This window comes from Nerophis lumbriciformis, linkage group LG08 (assembly GCF_033978685.3).
Source record: "Nerophis lumbriciformis linkage group LG08, RoL_Nlum_v2.1, whole genome shotgun sequence".
Taxonomy (NCBI): Eukaryota; Metazoa; Chordata; class Actinopteri; order Syngnathiformes; family Syngnathidae; genus Nerophis; species Nerophis lumbriciformis.
The window spans coordinates 56,688,127-56,714,106 of NC_084555.2; the positions used below are offsets into that span (position 1 = coordinate 56,688,127).

The 25,980-nt window shown below is 39.9% G+C and overlaps 1 protein-coding gene across 4 annotated transcripts in view; it reads right to left on the reverse strand.

Annotated features, from left to right (window-relative positions):
- Positions 1 to 25,980, reverse strand: part of fndc3ba (fibronectin type III domain containing 3Ba) — a 200,357-nt gene that overhangs the window by 61,886 nt on the left and 112,491 nt on the right. For all 4 annotated transcript variants that reach the window (XM_061969219.1, XM_061969218.1, XM_061969220.1 and 1 more), the window contains 7 exons: positions 24,972 to 25,369; positions 22,803 to 22,930; positions 5,196 to 5,254; positions 1,239 to 1,390; positions 1,117 to 1,176; positions 894 to 1,032; positions 758 to 811 (listed from right to left, as the gene is read on the reverse strand). In XM_061969219.1, the coding sequence (XP_061825203.1) occupies positions 758 to 811; positions 894 to 1,032; positions 1,117 to 1,176; positions 1,239 to 1,390; positions 5,196 to 5,254; positions 22,803 to 22,930; positions 24,972 to 25,369 (990 nt within the window). The remainder of the gene's footprint in view (positions 1 to 757; positions 812 to 893; positions 1,033 to 1,116; positions 1,177 to 1,238; positions 1,391 to 5,195; positions 5,255 to 22,802; positions 22,931 to 24,971; positions 25,370 to 25,980) is intronic.

A 25,980-nucleotide genomic window follows, 5' to 3' on the forward strand; every position in this document is an offset into this window, starting at 1 on the left:
TCCGTCCATGTTGATATACGACTCCATGCGCGCCCACATCACGCTGGTTTTTAATATATTATTAAAGTTTGACTGACCTATCTGACTGTTTTTTTGACATTCCTTTAGCGCAGTTAGATGCGGCTTATAACACGGGGCGGCTTATAGGTGGACACAGTTTTGAAATATGCCGTTCATTGAAGGCGCGGCTTTTAACCCAGGGCGGCTTATGGTGCGGAAAATACGGTATATATATATATATATATATATATATATATAGTATATATGTTCATATTCAGTGTGCATTAAAAAATGCTGAGTCCGCAAAAGTAACATGCATATGTATGCATATATTTATGTATGTATATATGTATATGTATATATGTATATGTATATATATACAGTATATATATATATTTATATATATTTATATATATATATATATATATATATATATATATATATATATATATATATATATGTATATATATATATATATATATATATATATATATATATATATATATATATATATATATATATATATATGTATGTGTGTGTATATATACACACACACATATATATATATATATATGTATGTATGTATGTGTGTGTATATATACACACACACATTTTCACTACTGGTTGAGACCAACAATACATGCGTTTTAATAAAAACGATAAAAAGCTAGTGAAGCATTAAAAAAAGGAGCTAGATGTTTGTAATTCCATCAACATGGCGTCAGTCATGTGACATATTTTGATGCAACCCACTCACCTCATCCCACTCCAGCAGGTAGTTTGTGATTTTGGATCCGTTGTCGCCTGGTGGCTGTGGAAAACAGTGTCAATAATTCCAATGAATGCAGTAGTTGGTACTACATTTGACTAGTCAAATAAAATAAAATGATTACCTTCCACTGTAAAGTGAGTGTGCTTTTAGTGCGGTGGGAAAGTTTGGGCGCGAGCGGGATGTCAGGAACGCCGCAGTGTGTCGTGAAGGAGATGGCCTCAGTGCACGCGCCGCGCGCCGAGTTGAAGAGTGCGCACACGCTGCAGGCGGCACCAGAAGACGGGAGGTGAGGCCAAGGAAGCGGAAGTGCGAGCAGGAAGTGAACGTGGCGCGACACGACTTACCGTACGTGATAGTCCGTGGCCGCTCGCAGATCTTTCATGTCGAACTCCACGTCTTCGCCACTTTTGAGCACACAAACAGTCAGACGCTGCCACTTCACGCAGGACTACAATCAAGTTCCTACCTGTAAATAAGGCGGTACTTCCCGTCACGCCCCTTGTCCGAGAGGAACACCTCGTAGGAGCACGACGCCTGCACGCCGTTGCTGTGTCGGCTCGCCAGGCCTTCGGGGGCCGCCCAAGACAAGCGTGCCGATCGGGCCTGCACGTTGGACACCTGACAAAACACTTGAAATATTACATGACATAATATACAAAGTACAAAAGCGGTGAAGTTGTGTAAATGGTCAATAAAAAGAGAATACAACAAATCCTTTTCAACTTATATTCAATTGAATAGACTGCAAAGACAAGATATTTCATGTTCACACTCAGAAACTTTATTCTTTTTTGCAAATAATCATGAACTTAGAATTTAATGGCAGCAACACATTGCAAAAAAGGCATTTTTACCAGTGTGTTACATGACCTTTCCTTTTAACAACACTCAGTAAAGGTTTGGGAACTGAGGAGACACATTTTTGAAGTGGAATTCTTTCCCATTCTTGCTTGATGTACAGCTTAAGTTGTTCAACAGTCTCCCTTCTCATATTTTAGCCTTCACACATTTTCAATGTCTGGACTACAGGCAGGCCAGTCTAGTACCGCGCTCTTTTACTATGAAGCCACGTTTTTGTAACGCGTGCAGAATGTGGCTTGCTGAAATAAGCAGGGGCGTCCATGAAAAATCAAGAGTTAGATTAATAATTCAATGTTAATATTTGAGTGGGCCCCGGACCCCGCTGTAGTGAAAAAGTTGTGCCACGAGGTAAAAGGTAAAGGTTAATAAATCCTGTTTACAAGTGCATGCACAGCTCAAAATGATGCTAATACTAGTGGATTCATTACAACTACACCCCGAGGTTGCCTACAGCCACAGTGATGTTTTATGACCTGGTGCTAACATGTATTTTTAGTTAATTGAAAATAAAAGCACATTTTCAGTAAAAATATATATTTTTGGGCCTTTCAAGCAAATCAGGAAATAAAATATGAAATTCATAATAAGATAAACTGTAACAGAGTATTTTTTTTTGATCCAGCAAAGTGTGATCTAATTGCCATCCATCCATCCATTTTCTACCGCTTGTCCCTTTCAGGGTCGCTGGAGCTTATCCCAGCAGCATTTGGGCAGGGTGCACCCTGGACAAGTCACCACCTCATCGCAGGGCCAACACAGATAGACAGACAACATTCACACACTAGGGACCATTTTAGTGTTGCCAATCAACCTATCAGTCATGCAAACTCCACACAGAAAGACCCCGAGCCCGGGGATCGAACCCCAGGACCTTCGTGTTGCAAAGCACACGCACTAACCCCCGTATCACCATGATCTAATTGCATATCTCATAACTAACACAAGTCAAATATTGTTTTTCATTGTGTTTTTACCGCAAGGTAGTTGGTGCCTGTCGTGGCGGTAATCCTAGAACCCGTTGGTGGACGCCGGCGGTGAGGGATGCCGTCAGGCTGAAGAAGGAGTCCTATCGGGTTCTTTTGGCTCATGGGACTCCTGAGGCAGCAGACAGGTACCGACAGGCCAAGCGGTGTGCGGCTTCAGCGGTCGCGGAGGCAAAAACTCGGACATGGGAGGAGTTCGGGGAGGCCATGGAAAAAGACTTCCGGCAGGCTTCGAAGCAATTCTGGACCACCATCCGCCGCCTCAGGAAGGGGAAGCAGTGCAGTGTCAACACCGTGTATGGTGAGGATGGTGCTCTGCTGACCTCGACTGCGGATGTTGTGGATCGGTGGAGGGAATACTTCGAAGACCTCCTCAATCCTACCAGCACGTCTTCCTATGAGGAAGCAGGGCCTGGGGAATCTGTGGTGGGCTCTCCTATTTCCGGGGCTGAGGTTGCTGAGGTAGTTAAAAAGCTCCTCGGTGGCAAGGCCCCGGGGGTGGATGAGATCCGCCCGGAGTTCCTTAAGGCTCTGGATGTTGTGGGGCTGTCTTGGTTGACAAGACTCTGCAACATCGCGTGGACATCGGGGGCGGTACCTCTGGATTGGCAGACCAGGGTGGTGGTTCCTCTCTTTAAGAAGGGGAACCGGAGGGTGTGTTCCAACTATCGTGGGATCACACTCCTCAGCCTTCCCGGTAAGGTCTATTCAGGTGCACTGGAGAGGAGGCTACGCCGGATAGTCGAACCTCGGATTCAGGAGGAACAGTGTGGTTTTCGTCCTGGTCGTGGAACTGTGGACCAGCTCTATACTCTCGGCAGGGTCCTTGAGGGTGCATGGGAGTTTGCCCAACCAGTCTACATGTGCTTTGTGGACTTGGAGAAGGCATTCGACCGTGTCCCTCGGGAAGTCCTGTGGGGAGTGCTCAGAGAGTATGCGGTATCGGACTGTCTTATTGTGGCAGTTCGCTCCCTGTATAATCAGTGTCAGAGCTTGGTCCGCATTGCCGGCAGTAAGTCGGACACGTTTCCAGTGAGGGTTGGACTCCGCCAAGGCTGCCCTTTGTCACCCATTCTGTTCATAACCTTTATGGACAGAATTCTAGGCGCAGTCAAGACGTTGAGGGGATCTGGTTTGGTGGCTGCAGGATTAGGTCTCTGCTATTTGCAGATGATGTGGTCCTGATGGCTTCTTCTGGCCAAGATCTTCAGCTCTCACTGGATCGGTTCGCAGCTGAGTGTGAAGCGACTGGGATGGGAATCAGCACCTCCAAGTCCGAGTACATGGTTCTCTCCCGGAAAAGGGTGGAGTGCCATCTCCGGGTTGGGGAGGAGATCTTGCCCCAAGTGGAGGAGTTCAAGTACCTCGGAGTCTTGTTCACGAGTGAGGGAAGAGTGGATTGTGAGATCGACAGGCGGATCGGTGCGGCATCTTCAGTAATGCGGACGCTGTATCGATCCGTTGTGGTGAAGAAGGAGCTGAGCCGGAAGGCAAAGCTCTCGATTTACCGGTCGATCTACGTTCCCATCCTCACCTATGGTCATGAGCTTTGGGTCATGACCGAAAGGACAAGATCACGGGTACAAGCGGCCCAAATGAGTTTCCTCCGCCGAGTGGCGGGGCTCTCCCTTAGAGATAGGGTGAGAAGCTCTGTCATTCGGGGGGAGCTCAAAGTAAAGCCGCTGCTCCTCCACATGGAGAGGAGCCAGATGAGGTGGTTCAGGCATCTGGTTAGGATGCCACCCGAACGCCTCCCTAGGAAGGTGTTTCGGGCACGTCCGACTGGTAGGAGGCCACGGGGAAGACCCAGGACACGCTGGGAAGACTATCTCTCCCGGCTGGCCTGGGAACGCCTCGGGATCCCCCGGGAGGAGCTGGACGAAGTGGCTGGGGAGAGGGAAGTCTGGGCTTCCCTGCTTAAGCTGCTCCCCCCGCGACCCGACCTCGGATAAGCGGAAGAAGATGGATGGATGGATGGATAACTAACACAAGTAAAATATTGTTTTTCGTTGTGTTTTACTTTTGTAGCTGTATGTCGAAATGGCACCGCTGAAGTGGCAGCTTCAAGCGTAGGTAGATATTACCTGCGCTTGTGTCAACATGATGTTAGGATAAATGTATTTGTATGGAGCCTATTTCATGTGTTAATCATACCAACCTTGTACAAACACCCAATAAATGAGATAATAAACATTTTAAGTAGATCAAAGTGTGTATTATCAGATTTAGAGTTGGAAAAAAAGCAAAACAATGAAGTTTATATTAAGAGAGAAGAATGATAAGCAAATGATGGCCTGTCTATTTTTCTTAATGTTCAATATTATTGTGTCTAGTTATTATATTCAGATGTGCTGTACTCCATGAAGGATGAGCTGATGCTGCCCTCATGTGGTCACATTAAGTATTGCTCAAGCCAAGCAAATCTCAACAAGGCTTTTTAATGTATTTTTTTCCCACTGCCGGCGTCTGATTTGTACGTTAGTTATCGAGACAGGGTGGACTATCAAGAACTATCTTGACACACACTGTACAGATGAGAAAAATAAAGAAATGATTGAGAACCACTGGTGTGTACCAACCTGTGGTTTTGAGATGGTCGACAACATGTCTTGAACACGTTTCCCCTCCGAGTCCTGATCTGGATGGAAGAAAAGAGGACATGATTTGATAAATATAGTATATAATGATGATGAAATATAGCGTATAGTAATAATTCAAGTGTATGGATGTTCTCATTCATCCAGGTCACTGTATTCTCAGGGCATTCAATCGATGGAAACTGAACTGTTTGGTTTGTCTTAGAAGACGTTTGCTTCGCCTCTCATCCTTCATAACAGTAATGCAGAGTAATTGTCAACACTTAGAAGACGTTTGTTTCGCCTCTCATCCTTCATAACAGTCATGCAGAGTAATTGTCAACACAACTGAATATCAAAACCAGTGGCTTAGACTTCTCAAACACACTAACACATACTCAAAAGAGACCCAACAAGTGGGTACAAGAGTAGAACCATTATGTACTTACAAATTCTAAAAAAGTCAGAAGCCATCAACCGAGCATTGTATTACCGATTATACCCACAAGAAATCATCCCTGGTATTAATGGCCTTCCAAGAACACACACAGATGGGGCTCCCCTCAGACACATTGTTAGCAGCTGGGTTAGCCATCGTAACCCAGCTCTGTGACAAACAAAATTGGCACCTTTGATTGGCAAAACTCCACATCATGTCTAAAACTCCATGGACTTCGTAGCGAAGATCATAGACCGAAAACTGGACAACAATTAAACTATGGTTTCATTCAATGTCACCTCCTTGTTCACCTGTATTCCAACCCAGGATTCAGTAGATACTCTGTGGCAACGTCTACAAGGTGATCACACCTTACAGGATAGATCCACACTAAACCCAGAACAGATTTTCCTTTTGCTGGAACTTTGCCTTAAACCACAACCAAGTAACTTTTCAACCTTCGTAAAATATTTTCATAACTTTTGGGATGATGTATCGACTTACAACTAGTTGAATGACATCTCTGTCCTGGCCTTAGTGACATCGAGGAGGGTGGCAGGAACCCTACCACACAAAAAACTACAAATGTGCTGATTTGCTTTATGGCATACGTCACTCCCCCTCTCTCCATTTGTTAAAAAGACAAAAGTCGATGCGAAAGCCTACGTGCCGCCAGAAAACAAAAAGAAGAAGAAGAACGCCTACAAGCAACTACTGCTATCATGGCCGAAGCTCCAAAACAACCAAAGAAACGAAAAGTTTTGTCTGAGGAGACAAAAAAAGACAAATTGAGCTTACCCGGATAAAAGGACAGTCAGGATCAACATTGCCCCAGCTTTCACTCGCTGAAACGAGCTCACAGACAAGGAGGGGTTTCAGACCGGTGCTGCCTTGGCTCTGTTCCTGCTTGACTAGTAAGTAACTTGTAAGTAAGTGGGGTTTTAATACGACATACTTTTAATTCATGGGAAGGTTTTACCAACAAAAACATGGTTGTGCCATGGGATCACCTGTCTAGCACATCTTTACATGCAGGACATGGAAAAGAGAGCTCTGAGCACTTTTAAGGGAACAGCACCGAGTCCTTGGTACAGATATGTGGGTGACACCTGGGTTAAAATCAGAGGCCAAGAAGTGCAAGCCTTCAACGAGCACATTAACTCAGCGGACAACAACAACATCAAGTTCACACGTGAGGATGTCAAACACAGTAAGTTGCCTTTTTTGAACTCTGACATCCACATTGGAGAGAACAGGTGTGTCCATGTCAGGGTTTACAGAAAACCCACACATACTGATCAATACCTACTTTTGGACAAACTGGGTGTTATCAGAACCCTACAACACAGAGCTGATGAAGTCCCTACCAGCCCACAGGCCAAAGAAGAAGAGCAAAGTGCATCCAGTTCTCCAAGAAACAAGAACAGGGTAAGTAAGGAGGAATGAGGTGACATGCCATTTGTATCAGGTCTCTCTGAGAAACTCAGAAGATTTTTGAACCAACACAACATCCCAGTCCACTTCAAACCAGGCAGCACCCTGAGACAGAGACTGGTGCATCCTAAAGACCGGACACCCCACACCCACAAAAACTATCTGGTGTATGTGATCCAGTGTCATGATGAATGCACTGATTCATATATTAGGGAAACAAAACAACCATTAAGCCGACGAATGGCACAGCATAGACGGGCAAACTCTTCTCAGCTGTCTACCTGCACCTCAGGGAAGTACATACTCTTCAGGACACAACTCAGCTGTCTACCTGCACCTCAGGGAGGTACATACTCTTCAGGACACAACTCAGCTGTCTACCTGCACCTCAGGGAGGTACATACTCTTCAGGACACAACTCAGCTGTCTACCTGCACCTCAGGGAGGTACATACTCTTCAGGACACAACTCAGCTGTCTACCTGCACCTCAGGGAAGTACATACTCTTCAGGACACAACTCAGCTGTCTACCTGCACCTCAGGGAGGTACATACTCTTCAGGACACAACTCAGCTGTCTACCTGCACCTCAGGGAGGTACATACTCTTCAGGACACAACTCAGCTGTCTACCTGCACCTCAGGGAGGTACATACTCTTCGGGACACAACTCAGCTGTCTACCTGCACCTCAGGGAAGTACGTACTCTTCAGGACACAACTCAGCTGTCTACCTGCACCTCAGGGAGGTACATACTCTTCAGGACACAACTCAGCTGTCTACCTGCACCTCAGGAAAGTACATACTCTTCAGGACACAACTCAGCTGTCTACCTGCACCTCAGGGAGGTACATACTCTTCGGGACACAACTCAGCTGTCTACCTGCACCTCAGGGAGGTACATACTCTTCGGGACACAACTCAGCTGTCTACCTGCACCTCAGGGAAGTACATACTCTTCAGGACACAACTCAGCTGTCTACCTATTTAGCGTCTAACAAATAACAGGAGTTAGACATATTTTGGTCACAGAAGGGGACCAGTATGCCATTTGTTTACAACTGAATGGAATGCTAACGTGGGTGATTCGGACTATTTTGGGCTGGTATTGGTCGATCCAAAGCAATCCTTCCACCACACAATACCTCAATGCTAACGAGGGGGAATTCCACTTCAATGACTGTCGCTGGCATTGACAGTAGGATTGTTTTTTTTCACTATGATAGGGCGGAAACATCCTTGCCCAGGCACACCCTCCTGGTGTATAAATATTTGGGGTTTTGTCACCGGCCGCTAGACTCGATCTGACCAATCTAAGTCAATGAGCATAAACTGATGAAGCCTACCTGGATGAGAGCCGAAAGGTCTTCCAAGACAAACCAAACAGTCCAGTTGCGATCGATCGAATGCCCTGAGAAAGTAACAATTATAGCTAATTGACACAAAGTCTGTTACAATCCAATCAGTTGTTGTGTAAAGTAAATAGAAATATATATTTACAGTATACAGGTGTTTCAATCAAATGTTACAATTTTACACTAAATCATATTTCATTTACTGATAAATTGTTTATTATTGTTGGACAAACACAGTCGAACAATTCAAACATTTCGCAGTCTTTTAGAAAATTGTGTAATGCAACACTGTGATTTCTTCAGTAACACCAAATAAATGTAAAAAATAAAAGCTGGAAAAAGCATTTGTCACAAAATTGATCAAATGAATGAAAACATTTTATAGTTGTCTGTGTATTCTGGAAGGAATGTGCTGGTTCTATGATTGATTCTATTACAGTAAACCCTGGTTTATCGCTGTTAATCCAGATTCCAGGCCTGACTGTGGTAAATCAATCCCTGCAAAGTAGGAATTATTCTATATTTTAAACTTATTAACATCAAACCATTTTTTTAGCTGAATCAACTCAACCTCAACACTTCCTTCAAGTCTTCTCCTGAACAATATACATTTGTATCATCTGCAAACATAATACATTTCCATTTATTAGATACTGAACAAAAATCATTTAAATAGAGTGTAAATAACTTAGGTCCCAATACCGAGCTTTGTGGAAACCCACAAGTTACTCTTCTTGGCTGTGATTTAGTCTTATTCATTTCCACATATTGAGATCTATTACTTAAAGAACTACTGAACCACTGTTGTCAAACACCTCGTATGCCATAGTTTTACCATTTTTGCAGAAGTAAGGAATGATGGATTGTGTCAAAAGCTTTACATAAGTCAATAAATACTCCAACGCTGTGTTGCTGTAGCTATGTTTTCTCCAAAGTCCATCACTGCAAGGGATGTCAATGGATTACTCCTGAAGCCATACTGATCATCATTCACTAGCTCATGTTTGTCAATCAACTTATCAAGTCGATTTACAAATCATTTCTCAATTCAAACTGAGGTAGTAGAGACACAGGTCTATAATTTGAGACCATATGTTTATCACCATTTTTATAAATCGGAATAACTTTAGCAATTTTCATTTTGTCAGGAAAAGTTCCAGTTGATAAAGATGTATTACATATATAAGTAAACAGCTTCAGGACACAATCCATGACTTCTTTAACAAGTGACATATCCACGTTGTTACAATCGACAGATTTGTTGTTCTTAAACTTTCTGACCAAGTTGAAAAACTTATTGGGGTGTTACCATTTAGTGGTCAATTGTAGGGAATATGTACTGTACTGTTTCATATAATGTATTCTCTTCCTTTGCAATCTACTAATAAACGTTTCAATCAATCAATCAAACCACTTCTACCACATCACTTTCACAAACTCCACCAAGAAACATTGAATTTTTTATGTCAGATACACACTTTAACTTTTTGTCATCATTCATATTAAAATTAGTATTTTTAGCCAGATTTAGGCCAACATTCACAAAAAACTTATTGAATTCCTCAGATATTTCTTCTATATTCTCAATAATTGAGTTGTCATCTTTTACCAAATATGCTGTAAAATCCTTTTTGCTGGATTTTTTTCATAATAGTTTTAAGCACAAGACTGCGCTGTTTTTGAACCCAGAATGAAATCTTGTAAGTCATGGTCTCAGTGTGTCATGAGTGAACATGAATGATGCAGCCAGAGATCAAGCAGGATCCACTGGGATGATTTGACACACATTGCACTGATAAGAGATAAGTATCTACATCGGGAGAAGGTCATTAAACGGCATTGATACAATAAAATAAGCAGCTAGCATGGTCTTTCAGATTAACTGGATAAATTAGCATTGTCTGTGACCCAGACCGCTCTGGCTGCAGTGCCCTCTGCTGGTTGTTCAGGGGAGTATGTAACTCCACGGTCACATATATTTGTGCGTGTGGTAGGAATGTCTCATCGACACAAAAGCAAAAAAGCGATCCACATATGCAAATTCAATACAAATACAAATACAAAATCAAGCATATTTATATTCAAATCTCAAAAATATATTTACAAATACACGTTTATACAAATCCTTGATTTATTTGTATGTCACATTTTTATATTTATACATTTTATTTGTATATGTTTTCAAATCTCAAAATTATATTTGCAAATACGTGTTTATTTATAGAAATTATTTATTTATTTGTATTTGTATTTGTATATTTATTCATATATGCATATGTATTAATATCATATTGATATACAAATTGATGTGAGACAATTGTACTTTCATGTTGAGACGCCCGGGCTTGGTCCCGTGACCACACAAACTCTTTTGATTGAGAGCAGAACATGCTAAGCTAGCCGGTAAGGTGGCAGGTGCACTCCTGGCATTTGTTACACAACACATTTGTTAATAAATGATGCTGTAATGAAATGATGCTACATAAATTAGAAGAATGCTCCTTTAGGCCTATTAGAATGTGTGTGTGTGTGTGTGTGTGTGTGTGTGTGTGTCGCGTCGCTGTGGTGCAGGTGCCTGGGGGTACATGTATGAGTCATGGCAACAGTGATGTCATGGAAGAGAAACCTCTACCTGACCCTGTGTGTGTGTGTGTGTGTGTGTGTGTGTGTGTGTGTGTGTGTGTGTGTGTGTGTGTGTGTGTGTGTGTGTGTGTGTGTGTGTGTGTGTGTGTGTGTGTGTGTGTTCCCAAAGTAGGTACTCTAAAGTTCCAGCAGAGCTACTGTGTTCACCTGTTGAACTCCAACACACTCAAACTTTTTTCATGCGTTTGTTTGGATGTCTTTTAAAAATCTATGACAGAGTAAACGATAAGTAGCTTAGCAGAATAATAAACAAATAACATATATATACATACACCTATATACACCTATATGCTCCTCTCGATATATATATATATATATATATATATATATATATATATATATATATATATATATATATATATATATATATATATATATATATATATATATATATATATATATATATATATATATCGAGAGGAGCCAGATGAGGTGGTTCAGGCTCAGGATGCCACCCGACCGCCTCCCTCGGGAGGTGTTTAGGGCACGTCCAACCGGTAGGAGGCCACGGGGAAGACCCAGGACACGTTGGGAAGACTATGTCTCCCGGCTGGCCTGGGAACGCCTCGGGATCCCCCGGGAGGAGCTGGACGAAGTGGCTGGGGAGAGGGAAGTCTGGGCTTCCCTGCTTAGGCTGCTGCCCCCGCGACCCGACCTCGGATAAGCGGAAGAAGATGGATGGATGGATATATATATATATATATATATATATATATATATATATATATATATATATATATATATATATGTATATATACGTTAGGTCAGGAAAAAACAGAGGCTATTTCATCCCCACAAGCCTTTTTCGCAGGTTTCCCTGCTCTTCAGGGGATTTAAAATGTAGAGCAGTCTTTTTCAACCTTTTTTGAGCCAAGGCACATTTTTTGCGTTGAAAAATGTGGAGGCACACCACCAGCGGAAATCATTAAAAAACGAAACTCAGTTGACTGTAAAAAGTCGTTATTGGATATGACTTTAAAGCATAACCAAGCATTCATCAATATAGCTCTTGTCTCAAAGTAGGTGTACTGTCACCACCTGTCACATCACACCTTGACTTATTTGGACTTTTTTGCTGAGTGTTTTACTTCTTGTCTTGTGCTCCTATTTTGGTGGCTTTTTCTCTTCTTTTGGTATTTTCCTGTCGCAGTTTCATGTCTTCCTTTGAGCGATATTTCCCGCACCTGCTTTGTTTTAACAATCAAGAATATTTCAGTTGTTTTTATCCTTCTTTGTGGGGACATTGTTGATTGTCATGTCATGTTCGGCTGTACTTTGTGGACGCCGTCTTTGCTCCACAGTAAGTCTTTGCTGTCGTCCAGCATTCTGTTTTTGTTTACTTTGTAGCCAGTTCAGTTTTAATTTCTTTCTGCATAGCCTTCCCTAAGCTTCAATGCCTTTTCTTAGGGGCACTCACCTTTTGTTTATTTTTGGTTTAAGCATTAGACTCCTTTTTACCTGCACACTGCCTCCCGCTGTTCCCGACATCTACAAAGCAATTAGCTACCTGCTGCCACCTACTGATATGGAAGAGTATTACACGGTTACTCTGCCCAGCTCTAGACAGCACCGACACTCAACAACAACACAATATTTGCAGACTAGAATTATTGGTTTTCAAAAAATATTTTGAACCCAAATAGGTGAAATGAGATCATCTCCCACGGCACACCAGACTGTATCTGACGGCACACCAGACTGTATCTGACGGCACACCAGACGGTATCTGACGGCACGCACAGTGGTTGAAAAACATTGCTGTATAGCACTTTATATTTGCTATATACTTGAAATTTAGGAATATAAATGGATGGATAGACAAAATTCCACTCCTGGAAACACTCCTCAGTTAATCGCTACACATAATCACACCATACACATTTTGTATTAGTGTACACATTTCATTTGTTATTATATATATGAATACATATAGAGCTAAACCACATCCGTGATGTCTTCTTCCCCTGTACTGAACCGTAACAACTACAGTAGTATTGGCCGCTAGATGAGGGCTAACAAATCCGAGTGCACTGTTCAGTATCGTGGCCACTGATTGGCTTAGCTTCAGCCAGCATTATGATAATATATTATAGGAGTGTAAAGGTTATTATATATATATATTTAACGTCTGGAGGACTTGAATAAAATTAATTTAGAAAATTTGTGTACTTTAAATCCAAATGCATCTATTAATTAAATCTGTTTAATATTTAAGGTTATGTATGATTTGATGTATTAATATTGGTGTGTTTAATTTATTTGCCATGAATGAACAATGTTCAAATTCTTAGCCTGTACAGTTTATCAAAAGCTTTTGTTGACGATGACAGTTTGACCCTGGAACAGATCAGTTCTATTGTCAATATTTCTATTTTCAGAATGCTGTAATGACAAATGTGGGTGGGAATCTGAAGTTCCATCCTTCAAACGTATTCTTTTCATGTTTTCAATGATGAATATTTGACTTCAAATACAGCCTGTATAGTTAATGACAGTTTGACACTGGAACAGATACATTTCTATTTCTGTCATTTCTAATGGGAAATGTTCTTTGGGAATGGATCATTCTATCCTGCGAGAAATTGAAGGCTTTTTGGTGAATGTGAAAGATTTAGTTCGGGAAAGGACAACAAACTCCTCATCCTCCTCATCCTAAAACATCTGCTTTAACCGGAATTCACACAAGCTGAGAAGAAGCCCAGTCGGAATGTTTCTGCTGAAAAAAAAAAAAACCTTTCTAAGAAGCTGCAGCTTCCACGCGGAACCAAACATGGAGGAACACCAACCACCACATCTGTTTCTGCTCACCACACACAGTCAGAGAGAAGGAGAGAAATACATAGATAGATAGATAGATAGATAGATAGATAGATAGATAGATAGATAGATAGATAGATAGATAGATAGATAGATAGATAGATAGATAGATAGATAGATAGATAGATAGATAGATAGATAGATAGAGGGGGAGAGACAATGAGATGGATGGACAGCTAGATAGTAGGGGTGTAACGATTGATCAATATATCGAAGAATCGCTTTATATTTCTAAATTTCAAGTATATGGATCTGTGCTAGGTAGGGTTGTACGGTATACCGATACTAATCAATCATATTCGGTACTAAATCGCCTCTGAAAAGTACGGATCCCTCCCGCTGGTTAACAAGCAGAGGAGCGTGTTTGGCAGCGCACACACACAGAGTACTTACAAGCAGACACAGTGTGTAGACAGAAAAGGGAGAATGGACGCATTTTGGTGTAAAAAGTAAAGATAAAGGTGAAGTTATAACACTGAAACACCCTCAGGAAGAGCTGCTTTATCACATGGCTACCTAGCTAGCGGCTAACATTCATCCACAGTGTTTTAGCTACTTCTAAATCACTAATCCTCGCCTCCATGGCGACAAATAAAGTACGTTTCTTACAAGTATCATTATTACTGCAGTACGATGAATAGAAACATGCTTCACTACACAGCGTAGGAGGATACAATAGCTCACAATGTAAACAAATGCCATGGGTGGATCTACACCTGACATCCACTGTAATGATACCAAGTACAGGCACGTATCTAGTCGATACTACAATGATTACACAGTTATTTTTTTAGCATCACAAAATCTTTTTTGTTTTTAAAAACAAATGCATATTATGTTTATAAAGTCAGTAAATACATCCCTGGGCACATGAGGACTTTGAATATGACCAATGTATGATCCTGTAAATGGTAAATGGCTTGTACTTGTATATTGCTTTTCTACCTTTTTAAGGCGCTTTGACACTATTTCCACATTCACACATTCACACACTGATGGCGGGAGCTGCCATGCACGGCGCTAACCAGGACCCATCAGGAGCAAGGGTGAAGTGTCTTGCTCAAGGACACAACGGACGTGACTAGGATGGTAGAAGGTGGGGATTGAACCAGGAACCCTCAGATTGCTGGCACAGCCACTCTCCCAACTTCGCCACGCCGTCCCATAACTACTTGGTATCGGATCGATACCTAAATGTGTGGTATCATCCAAAACTAATGTCAAGTATCAAAGAAGAGAAGAATAAGTGATTATTACATTTGAACAGAAGTGTAGATAGAACATGTTAAAAGAGAAAGTAAGTGTCATGTCTGTGTAATCATGTTTTGTTTTAAGTCATGTTTTGTTTAGTTTCTGGCTTTTCACTCCCTTGTCTTGTTTGCATGATTACCCATTAGTTTCACCTGTTCCACGTTTGGACTCATTGTGCACTCTTGTTTGTCACCATAGCAACCATTAGTTTTCACCTGTCACGTCACGCACCTGTTTCACGTTTTGAGTCACGCACCTGCTTTCACTAATCATGTCCATAGTATTTAAGTTCATTCATTTTCTGTTGTTCGTCCTGACGACATCCCCGTATTATACACCTGTCACACTCTGTCCACCTCTGCGCACTTCATGTCCATGCCAAGTAAGTTTTGTTTATTATTGCCATAGTTAGTGTTTTATGTTGTTCATAGTTTTTTGCCCCCGTGCAAGTCTTTTGTTTTCGTTAGTCAAGTTTGTACATCCGCCCTGAGCGCGCTTTTTGTTCTTTTGTTAGTGTAAAATAAATAATGTCTTCACCTTCATGCCATGTCTGGTCCAAATGCTCATTTGCACCACGGGAGAACAAACCACGTCAAAGTCCAAGTCTTGACAGTAAGCAGATATTAACAGTAAATGAACAAGTAGATTAATAATCCATTTTTACAGTTTGTCCCTCATAATGTGTACAAAATAATAGGTGTACAAATATGTTACTGCATACGACTAATTAGGAGTCTTTGTTTGTTTACTTACTACTAAAAGACAAGTTGTCTAGTATGTTCAACATTTTATTTAAGGACAAACATGCAATAATAAACATATGTTTTATGTACAGTAAGAATTTTTGTTAAAATAAAGCCAATAATGCCATTTTTTGTGGTCCCCTTTATTGAGAAAAGCATGGAAAAGTATCAATAGTATTGAAATACATTTTGGTACTGGTACCGGTACACTAGTGCTAGGCAAGTTTGACTTTAAAGGCCTACTGAAAGCCACTACTAGCGACCACATAGTTTATATATCAATGATGAAATCTTAACATTGCAACACATGCCAATACGGCCCGGTTAGCTTACTAAAGTGCAATTTTAAATTTCGCGCAAAATATCTTACTGAAAACGTCTCGGTATGATGACGTCAGCGCGTGACGTCACGGATTGTAGAGGACATTTTGGGACAGCATGGTGGCCAGCTATTAAGTCGTCTGTTTTCATCGCAAAATTCCACAGTATTCTGGACATCTGTGTTGGTGAATCTTTTGCAATTTGTTCAATGAACAATGGAGACAGCAAAGAAGAAAGCTGTAGGTGGGAAGCGGTTTATTGCGGCCGGCTGCAGCAACACAAACACGGCCGGTGTTTCATTGTTTACATTCCCGGAAGATGACAGTCAATCTTTACCATTGGCCTGTGGAGAACTGGGACAACAGAGACTCTTACCAGGAGGACTTTGAGTTGGATACGCAGACGCGGTACCGTGAGTACGCTTCCAAACATTTGATGGCTTGCCCGGAACGTGCGTGCCGCTATGTGCATGTCACGTACGTAACTTTGGGGACTTTGGGGAAATATATGTGCTGTATGAACTTTGGGGAGGTGAACGGTACTTTGGGCTGTGGGATTGAGTGTGTTGTGCAGGTGTTTGAGTTGTATTGGCGGGTTATATGGACGGGTGTTTGTTATGCGGGATTAATTTGTGGCATATTAAATATAAGCCTGGTTGTGTTGTGGCTAATAGAGTATATATATGTCTTGCTGAATATCAGGTCCCACCCGCCTCTCACAGCATCTTCCCTATCTGAATGGCTCCCACTGCCCTCTAGTCCTTCACTCTCACTTTCCTCATCCACAAATCTTTCATCCTCGCTCAAATTAATGGGGAAATCGTCGCTTTCTCGGTCCGAATCGCTCTCGCTGCTGGCGTCCATGATTGTAAACAATGTGCAGATGTGAGGAGCTCCACAACCTGTGACGTCACGCTACTCGTCTGCTACTTCCGCTACAGGCAAGGCTTTTTTATCGGCGACCAAAAGTTGGGAAATGTATCGTTGATGTTCTCTACTAAATCATTTCAGCAAAAATATGGCAATATCGCGAAATGATCAAGTATGACACATAGAATGGACCTGCTATCCCCGTTTAAATAAGAACATCGCATTTCAGTAGGCCTTTAAGAAATGGATCGATTTTATTGATACTAGAAAAAGGAAAAGAATGTATTTAAAACGTTATATAAAGTCTAACACTTTTAAAGCAAAGGACGTTAAACGCTAGGTCTATTTTCCCCGTTTGTGACGTCATCAAAACAAAAATGGCGGATAGCTACGGTGGCTGAAAAAGGTCAAAACAAACGCCACAAGACAACATCACTAACTGCAACACAACAGATTGACAATACAGCATGATCGCAAAAGCCATAACAAATACAAACGACACAACACCATATTTCTAATCCGCAACACAACTTTAAGCTACAAAAGACTGTTACCCCGGAAGTCACAGTGGCGACCGGCCGACTTCCGGAACACAACATGAAGTGTGACCCACAACACACAACTAGCATGAAGTGTGACCCACAACACACAACTAGCAGCCAAGGAGAAGTCATTCTATCACAAACTAATCAATACAAGAGATGGATCAAGGAGGTTATGGAAATTAGGAAGTGAGTCCAGAGTGTACCCTGCCTTCCACCCCAATGCCGCTGAGATAGGCTCCAGCAGCCCCCGCGACACCAAAGAAGGGACATGGATGGATGGCCAACAGCATCAACAGGGATGAGGGACAAACAGTACATAATTCTGCACACCTGGCACGCTGTCCTACATTGGCGCCGCCAGGGCTTAGAACAGATACTGTATGGCCGGGTCATGAACTTTATTTAGCAGGTAAATATACCCTATTTTCTGGACCATAGGGCGCATGAGCAGGTCTATTCAAGTCTATTTTCATACAGTCATATTATTATTATGATTCTTTTCTAAATGTAAAAGACTTCCTTGTGGTCTACATAACATGTGATGGTGCTTCTTTGCTCAAAATGTTGCATAGATGATGTTTTACACATCATCTTCAACTCACTTTCTGACAGTCTCTTCAGGATGCACCGTTTTGTGGGCGTGTCTTAATTACGTGCCTCCACTTGGACAGCGTCTTCTCCTTGTTGTAGCGGTGTAGCGTGCAAGGACGGGAGGGGAAGTGTCAAAAGATGGAGCTAACTGTTTTAATGACATTCACACTTTACTTCAATCAATAACGGAGCAGCATCTCCTCATCTGGAAACAACAACAACACCCGAAATGTGTCCCGTGAAAAACTGTCCGACCGGAACTCTCTAATATGTAAAGTTCCTTGGGTGAATAATGTAAAGTCACTACACCGGTATGTTTTAGTGCTTTCATGGTGAGTTTACTGACAGATATAAGTAAGAACTTTACACTACCATATTTTTCGGACTATAAGTCGCAGTTTTTTTCATAGCTTGGGGGTGCGACTTATACTCAGGAGCGACTTATGTGTGAAATGATGAACACATTAGCGTAAAATATTATTGATCTCATTCACGTAAGAGACTAGACGTATAAGATTTGATGGGATTTAGCGATTAGGAGTGACAGATTGTATAGCATGTTCTATATGTTATAGTTATTTGAATGACTCTTACCATAATATGTTACGTTAACATACCAGTTGCTTATTTATGCCTCATATAACGTACACTTATTCAGCCTGTTGTTCACTATTCTTTATTTATTTTAAATTGCCTTTCAAATGTCTATTCTTGCTGTTGGCTTTTATCAAATACATTTCCCCCCAAAATGCGACTTATACTCCAGTGCGACTTATATATATATATATATTTTTCCTTCTTTATTATGCATTTTCGGCCGGAGCGACTTATACTCCGGAGCGACTTATACTCCGAAAAATACGGTACTTTATATTAGAAATGGCAACAGTGGAGGATGAATGTCACATAACAAGAAGATAGAGAAAAAGAAGAAGATTATCGACTATGGCATGGACACAGACTACAATGGCGGATGTGCGCACATTTTCAGGACTTATGCAGATCTCAAATACACATCAGCAGGTACCAGAAGGTTTTGCATAATATTGTGAAACAAAACAGCAGATAATATGTCTGCTAATGGGTGCCATTTTGTGGTCCTTACACACACACCATAGTAATACTGGTACCTCGGACTACGGTAGCCGTAATGGCCGACAATCCATCGAACAATGTGGCTTGATGGATACTAAAACATTTTGACACATTTTTGAACGCCGTATGTAATCTTTATTTTCAACGGAACATTTAAAGTTTTGGTGTATTTTACTTGAGTCATATTGGAGTCTACACGTATCTCTTATGTTTGACTGCCATCTACTGGTCACACTTATCATTACACCATGTACCAAATAAAATTGCTTCGAGGTCGGTAAGCACAACCGGAATTATTCCGTACATTAGACGCACCGGGTTATGAGGCGCACTGTGGAGTTTTGAGAAAATGAAAGGATTTTAAGTGCGCCTTCTCGTCTGAAAAATACGATACTGTTCAAATGTACTTTTATTGAAATTTGATTGAATGTTGAAAATGTGAGCAAAAAAAGGTTTTCTCTTATTATTGCAACCTAAAGTGTTGGCTGCACTTTATTCAAATAAGATGTGAACGCATTAATTGTTGTTTATTTGCTTGTGTTGTATCTATAATTCATAGATACATATTTCCCTTACAAGAAATAACAGGAATATAGGAAACTTCAGTATTTACTATTTATTTCACTGATAACATTTTCTTTGCTAAAAAGTGACTGAATCCATTTCAAGTCACTGAATCGTTTCGGATCGTATCGTACTGAAAAAATGAGATTGTTCCTGGAACATATTTGCAACCAAAAGAATCCATGTTAAAACAAATCGTTTCACCTCAGAGAGAGAGAGAGAGAGAGAGAGACACACACACACACACACACACACACACACACACACACACACACACACACACACACACACACACACACACACACACACACACACACACACACACACACACACACACACACACACGCATGCATGGTTCTCTTGACCTGTGATTATGTCCATGAAGGCCCTGAGAGCCTGCTGCACCAGCTGACACATAAGTTATGTTATTAAGGATGCACCTGACAACTGTCAATCACACATCACAGTTCCCTTTTACCACTCAATGTGTTGTGAGTGTTTGTGCGTGCATGTGTGTGTGTGTGTGTGTGTGTAGACATGCACACAAACGCAGTGTAAATAAAACACATCAGTCATATTTCACATTATTTCTGCTTCTATCAATGCACACAATCAACACGTCTGCAATTAACTCCACTCATAAAGTGTTAAATTATTATGATTACATTATTACAACGGCTGTGAATCTTTGTGCACCACACCTTTCCATTATTGGGGTAACGATTCCATTCAGAATCAATTCAAAATCAATAACATTGGGTGCCAGAGCTATGATGAACTCTATAAAATAATACAAAAACCCCAGCTCTGATAAATGTTTATATTACACCATTTCTATTATAGAAAACAGGTTTTGTTTAACAAAATGCTACCCAAACGTTTAATAAAATAAGGCAACAAGACAAATTACGTATTTTCCGGACCATAGGGCGCACCGGATTATAAGGCGCACTGCCGATGAGCGGGTCTAGTCACGTCTATTTTCATACAAAAGGCGCACCGGATTATAAGGCGCATTAAAGGAGTCATATTATTATTATGATTATTTTATAAATGTAAAAGACTTCCTTGTGGTCTACATAACATGTGATGGTGCTTCTTTGCTCAAAATGTTGCATAGATGATGTTTTACACATCATCTTCAACTCCCTTTCTGACAGTCTCTTCAGGATGCACCGTTTTGTGGGCGCTCTTATTTACGTGCCTCCACTTGGACAGCGTCTTCTCCTTGTTGTAGCGTGCAAGGACGGGAGTGGAAGAAGTGTCAAAAGATGGAGCTAACTGTTTTAATGACATTCACACTTTACTTCAATCAATAACGGAGCAGCATCTCCTCATCTGGAAACTACAACAACACCCGAAATGTGTCCCGTGGAAAAGCGTCCGACTGGAACTCTCTAATAACTAAAGTTCCTTTGGGTGAATAATGTAAAGTCACTACACCGGTATGTTTTAGTGCTTTCATGGTGAGTTTACTGACAGATATAAGTAAGAACTTTACACTACTTTATATTAGAAATGGCAACAGTGGAGGATGAATGTCACATAACAAGAAGATAGAGAAGAAGAAGATTATCCACTGCGGTGTCGGCACAGACTACAAAGGCGGATGGGCGCACATTTTCAGGACTCATGCAGATCCCAAATACAGATCAGCAGGTACCAGAACATTAGAAAAGTTGCTTTTGCATAATATTGTGAAACAAAAGGCCAGATAATATGTCTTACCTTATACACACAGCATAATAATACTCCTATGTTGAAGCACAGTACAATCCATCAAGCGGTGTGGCTTCATAGCTTACCAAAGTCCTACTAAAACATTTTGACAGATTTTTGAGCGCCGTGTGTAATGTTCTATATTTTCAATGGAACATATAACATTTTGGTGTTGTTTACTTGACTCATATTGCAGTCTACACATATCTCTTATGTGTGACTGCCATCTACTGGTCACACTTAACATTTCACCATGTACCAAATAAAATATCTTCGAGGTCGGTAAGCACAACCAGAATTATTCCGTGCATTAGGCGCACCGGGTTATAAGGCGCACTGTCGAGTTTTGAGGAAAGGAAAGGATTTTGAGTGTGCCTTATAGTCTGAAAAATGGGGTCATATAAAGTCACGTGTACATGGCAATTCATGGAGGAATGAAGGAGGGTTGCCTCTTGCACCTGTGTTGCATGTGTGTGTGTGTGTGTGTTGCATGTGTGTGTGTTGCATGTGTGTGCGTGTTGCATGTGTGTGTGTGTGTGTGTGTTGCATGTGTGTGTGTGTGTGTTGCATGTGTGTGTGAAAGCTCACAGAGTCTCCTTCATCCCGAGCAAAACTCTGCAGGTATGTGCCCCCCCCCCCCCCCCCCCCCCCCCTCATAGTGGTCTAACCTCCGTCTCCTTCCAAGCGCCCCCCCGCCGACAAGGCGTGTATTGTGGCTGGCGGTAAAGCGATAGCGTTCAGACCATGGAGGTTTGAGTTAGTTAGACAAACGCACCTTCATGCAGGATGCATTCATCCATCCTTGAAAGAAAAAGGTGTGTTTGATGTGTTGAGAGGCCAAAAATGAACAGAGGGATGATTGAGGTCAAGTCATGTCCTTTTTTTTAAATACTCAATTCATATCCTTCTTGTTTATGTGGGATCTTTTTGCATTGTTGTGTCGTACCTTGGGTGTGCACATCCGCCATTGTTGTGTCGTACCTTGTGTGTGCACATCCGCCATTGTTGTGTCGTACCTTGTGTGTGCACATCCGCCATTGTTGTGTCGTACCTTGTGTGCGCACATCCGCCATTGTTGTGTCGTACCTTGTGTGTGCACATCCGCCATTGTTGTGTCGTACCTTGTGTGTGCACATCCGCCATTGTTGTGTCGTACCTTGTGCGTGCACATCCGCCATTGTTGTGTCGTACCTTGTGCGTGCACATCCGCCATTGTTGTGTCGTACCTTGTGTGTGCACATCCGCTTCGCCGTTCCGTGGACTGCTCCGGAGTCGCCTCTCCGGTTTCTTCCCGCTCTGACTGTTGACTCCGCCCCCTGACCCCACTGACGCGAGCGACGGGACGTGTGATTTACTGTTGGGTGAAAAAACAAAAATCAACATTTATTGACTTTTTTTTTATTTCTAGCATGATTTTGTAGCCGCTCGTTGTATTCCCGTATGTATAAAATATATCAAATACACAAAGAAGTCCACATTTAAAGGGCAGAAAATGAAGAAAATGTATTAAGTGTCGGCATATTTTAATTACTCACCTAAGAATAAAATATATTTTTTATTTGTGGAATATTTCATTATATGTAAAAACTAATGACTCATGAATCATTTAAACATTTGAAAAAATGACCAAAGTCAAAATACTTATATTTCTTAATTCCTCAATAAAAATTAAAGAAAATTCTCGATCATTATTATTGCAATACAACATTTTCAGATTTAAATTTTTTTTATTATTATTATTATATATTTAATCAGTAATTATACTGTATTGTCATCATTAATTTGATACAATAATAGTAACACTACTAATACTAATGCCACTACACCTAATATATTATATATATATATATATATATATATATATATATATTCTTTATTATATTATATTATGTTATTATATATTATATTATCATATATTATTCTAATATATATAAATACATATATATATATATATAAGAATATATATTTATATTACATATATATGTACATTTTATATATATATATATATATATAACATATATATATAAGAATATATATTTATATTATATATATGTATATTTTATATATATATATATATATATATATATATATATATACAGTATATGTATATACACATATATATATATACATACATACAAATACAATGTATATATATATGTATACATATATGTATATATGTTTATATGTATATATGAATGTATATATGCATATATACGTATACATATGTACTGTGTATATATATACATACATGTATATTCTATTTATGTCAATATATACATACATATATATATATAAATATACATATACATATACATATACATATATTCTTTATTATATTATAATATAAATTATATTATTGTATATTATATTATCATATTATATTATTATATATTATTGTAATATATATACATATATATACATATAATATAAGAATATATATATATATATATATACATACATACATATATATATAAACTGTATATATATACATACACACACACACACATATATATATATATATATATAAATATATATATATATATAAAAAATAAAAATAAAAATAAAATATATATATATATATATATATATATATATATACATATTTACATACATAATATCCATAAAAGCAAACAATATTTGTCAGAAAACAATAATTAAATTAAAATAAAAAAGAAATAGAAAAATAAGATTATAATATTTGTTATTTAATATGTTATTATTATTATTTCTAGCATAATATGTTTACTATTATTTAACAGATGTATTAATATAATAATAATACTAGTAATTCTTTTTTTTGCCATCCTTAATGTCCATAATGGCTAACAATATTTGTTAGAAAAATGATAGAAATAATTTATAATAAAAAAAAAAACAATAATTCAAGCGTGCAAGTAAAACCCTAAAAAACTGTTTTAATAAAACTACTGATGAAGGAGGGTGGGTGTGTGATAGAAATAATTTATAATAAAAAAAAAAACAATAATTCAAGCGTGCAAGTAAAACCCTAAAAAACTGTTTTAATAAAACTACTGATGAAGGAGGGTGGGTGTGGTCATTATTATTATTAATAAGATGATGTTCACCTGTATCCATTGTGTGCGGGTCCCAGACTGCTTTTGTACAATAAAACTACTGATGAAGGAAGGTGGGTGTGGTCATTATTATTATTAATATGATGATGTTCACCTGTATCCGTTGTGTGCGGGTCCCAGACTGCTTTTGTACAATAAAACTACTGATGAAGGAAGGTGGGTGTGGTCATTATTATTATTAATATGAGGATGTTCACCTGTATCCGTTGTGTGCGGGTCCCAGACTGCTTTTGTACAATAAAACTACTGATGAAGGAAGGTGGGTGTGGTCATTATTATTATTAATATGAGGATGTTCACCTGTATCCGTTGTGTGCGGGTCCCAGACTGCTTTTGTACAAGGAGGACGGAGGCGAGTTGAGTCTGTTCTGTCGCTCCAGTTGTCTTTGCTCTTTGATCTTTTTGGGCTGAGGTTTACTGTAGGTCTCCTCGCGTATGAAGTTGGACATGCCGTACACGGGAATGATCTCGGGGTCGCCGTACATGGGGTGCAGGTGGTGCTGGTAGTACTGGTGGGTCAGCTCGCCCGGGCTGACGGGCGGGTAGAAGGAGTGGGAGTTGGGGATGAAGTGGGGGTGGGCCAGGTAGGGCGGCAGGTGGTGTGTGGGCGACAATGCAGGTGAGTAGGAGGGGGGGTAACACTCGGGAGACTGGGGGGTCACCACCACCCGACGGACCCCCGTGGAATCTTCCAGCACCTGAAACCATTGAAATAAGATATTGTAGTAGATTATCATCAAATTGTAACTGAAATCATACTAATGATGACTTTACATCATTAGTCTTAATGTTTTTTCTTAAATACATGACTTTTGTCAAAAGGATGGACAGACAAAAAATACTATGCCATCTTAATATTAAATAAACCATTTATGCTGTTTTACAATAATGAATAAATAAATGAAAAGTCCATTTTATAATTAAAAACACCTAAGTTCACCTAAGCGCACTGTCGAGTTTTGAGGGGGGAAAAAAGGATTTTAAGTGCGCCTTATAGTCTGGAAAATACGGTAAATATTTTAATTGTTTGACAGCCCTAACATATATAAATATACTTGTATATTTTTTTGTCCTTTGGCAGATCAAAAATCTTAATAGGAAATTGCCTCTTTTACATCCAGATACAGGATATTTATTTGAAAAGAAAAAGCTCATAATCAAGATTTCAAATATTTCAATAAAATGAATGAAAATGTCAATAAACCAAAACAAAAACAACAACTGCACGTTTTTAGTTGTTTTTACTGGGATTTCAGTGCTTTGTGTTCAAGGCAAAATAAGCCAATGTGCTGCCAGACAGAACATTTAA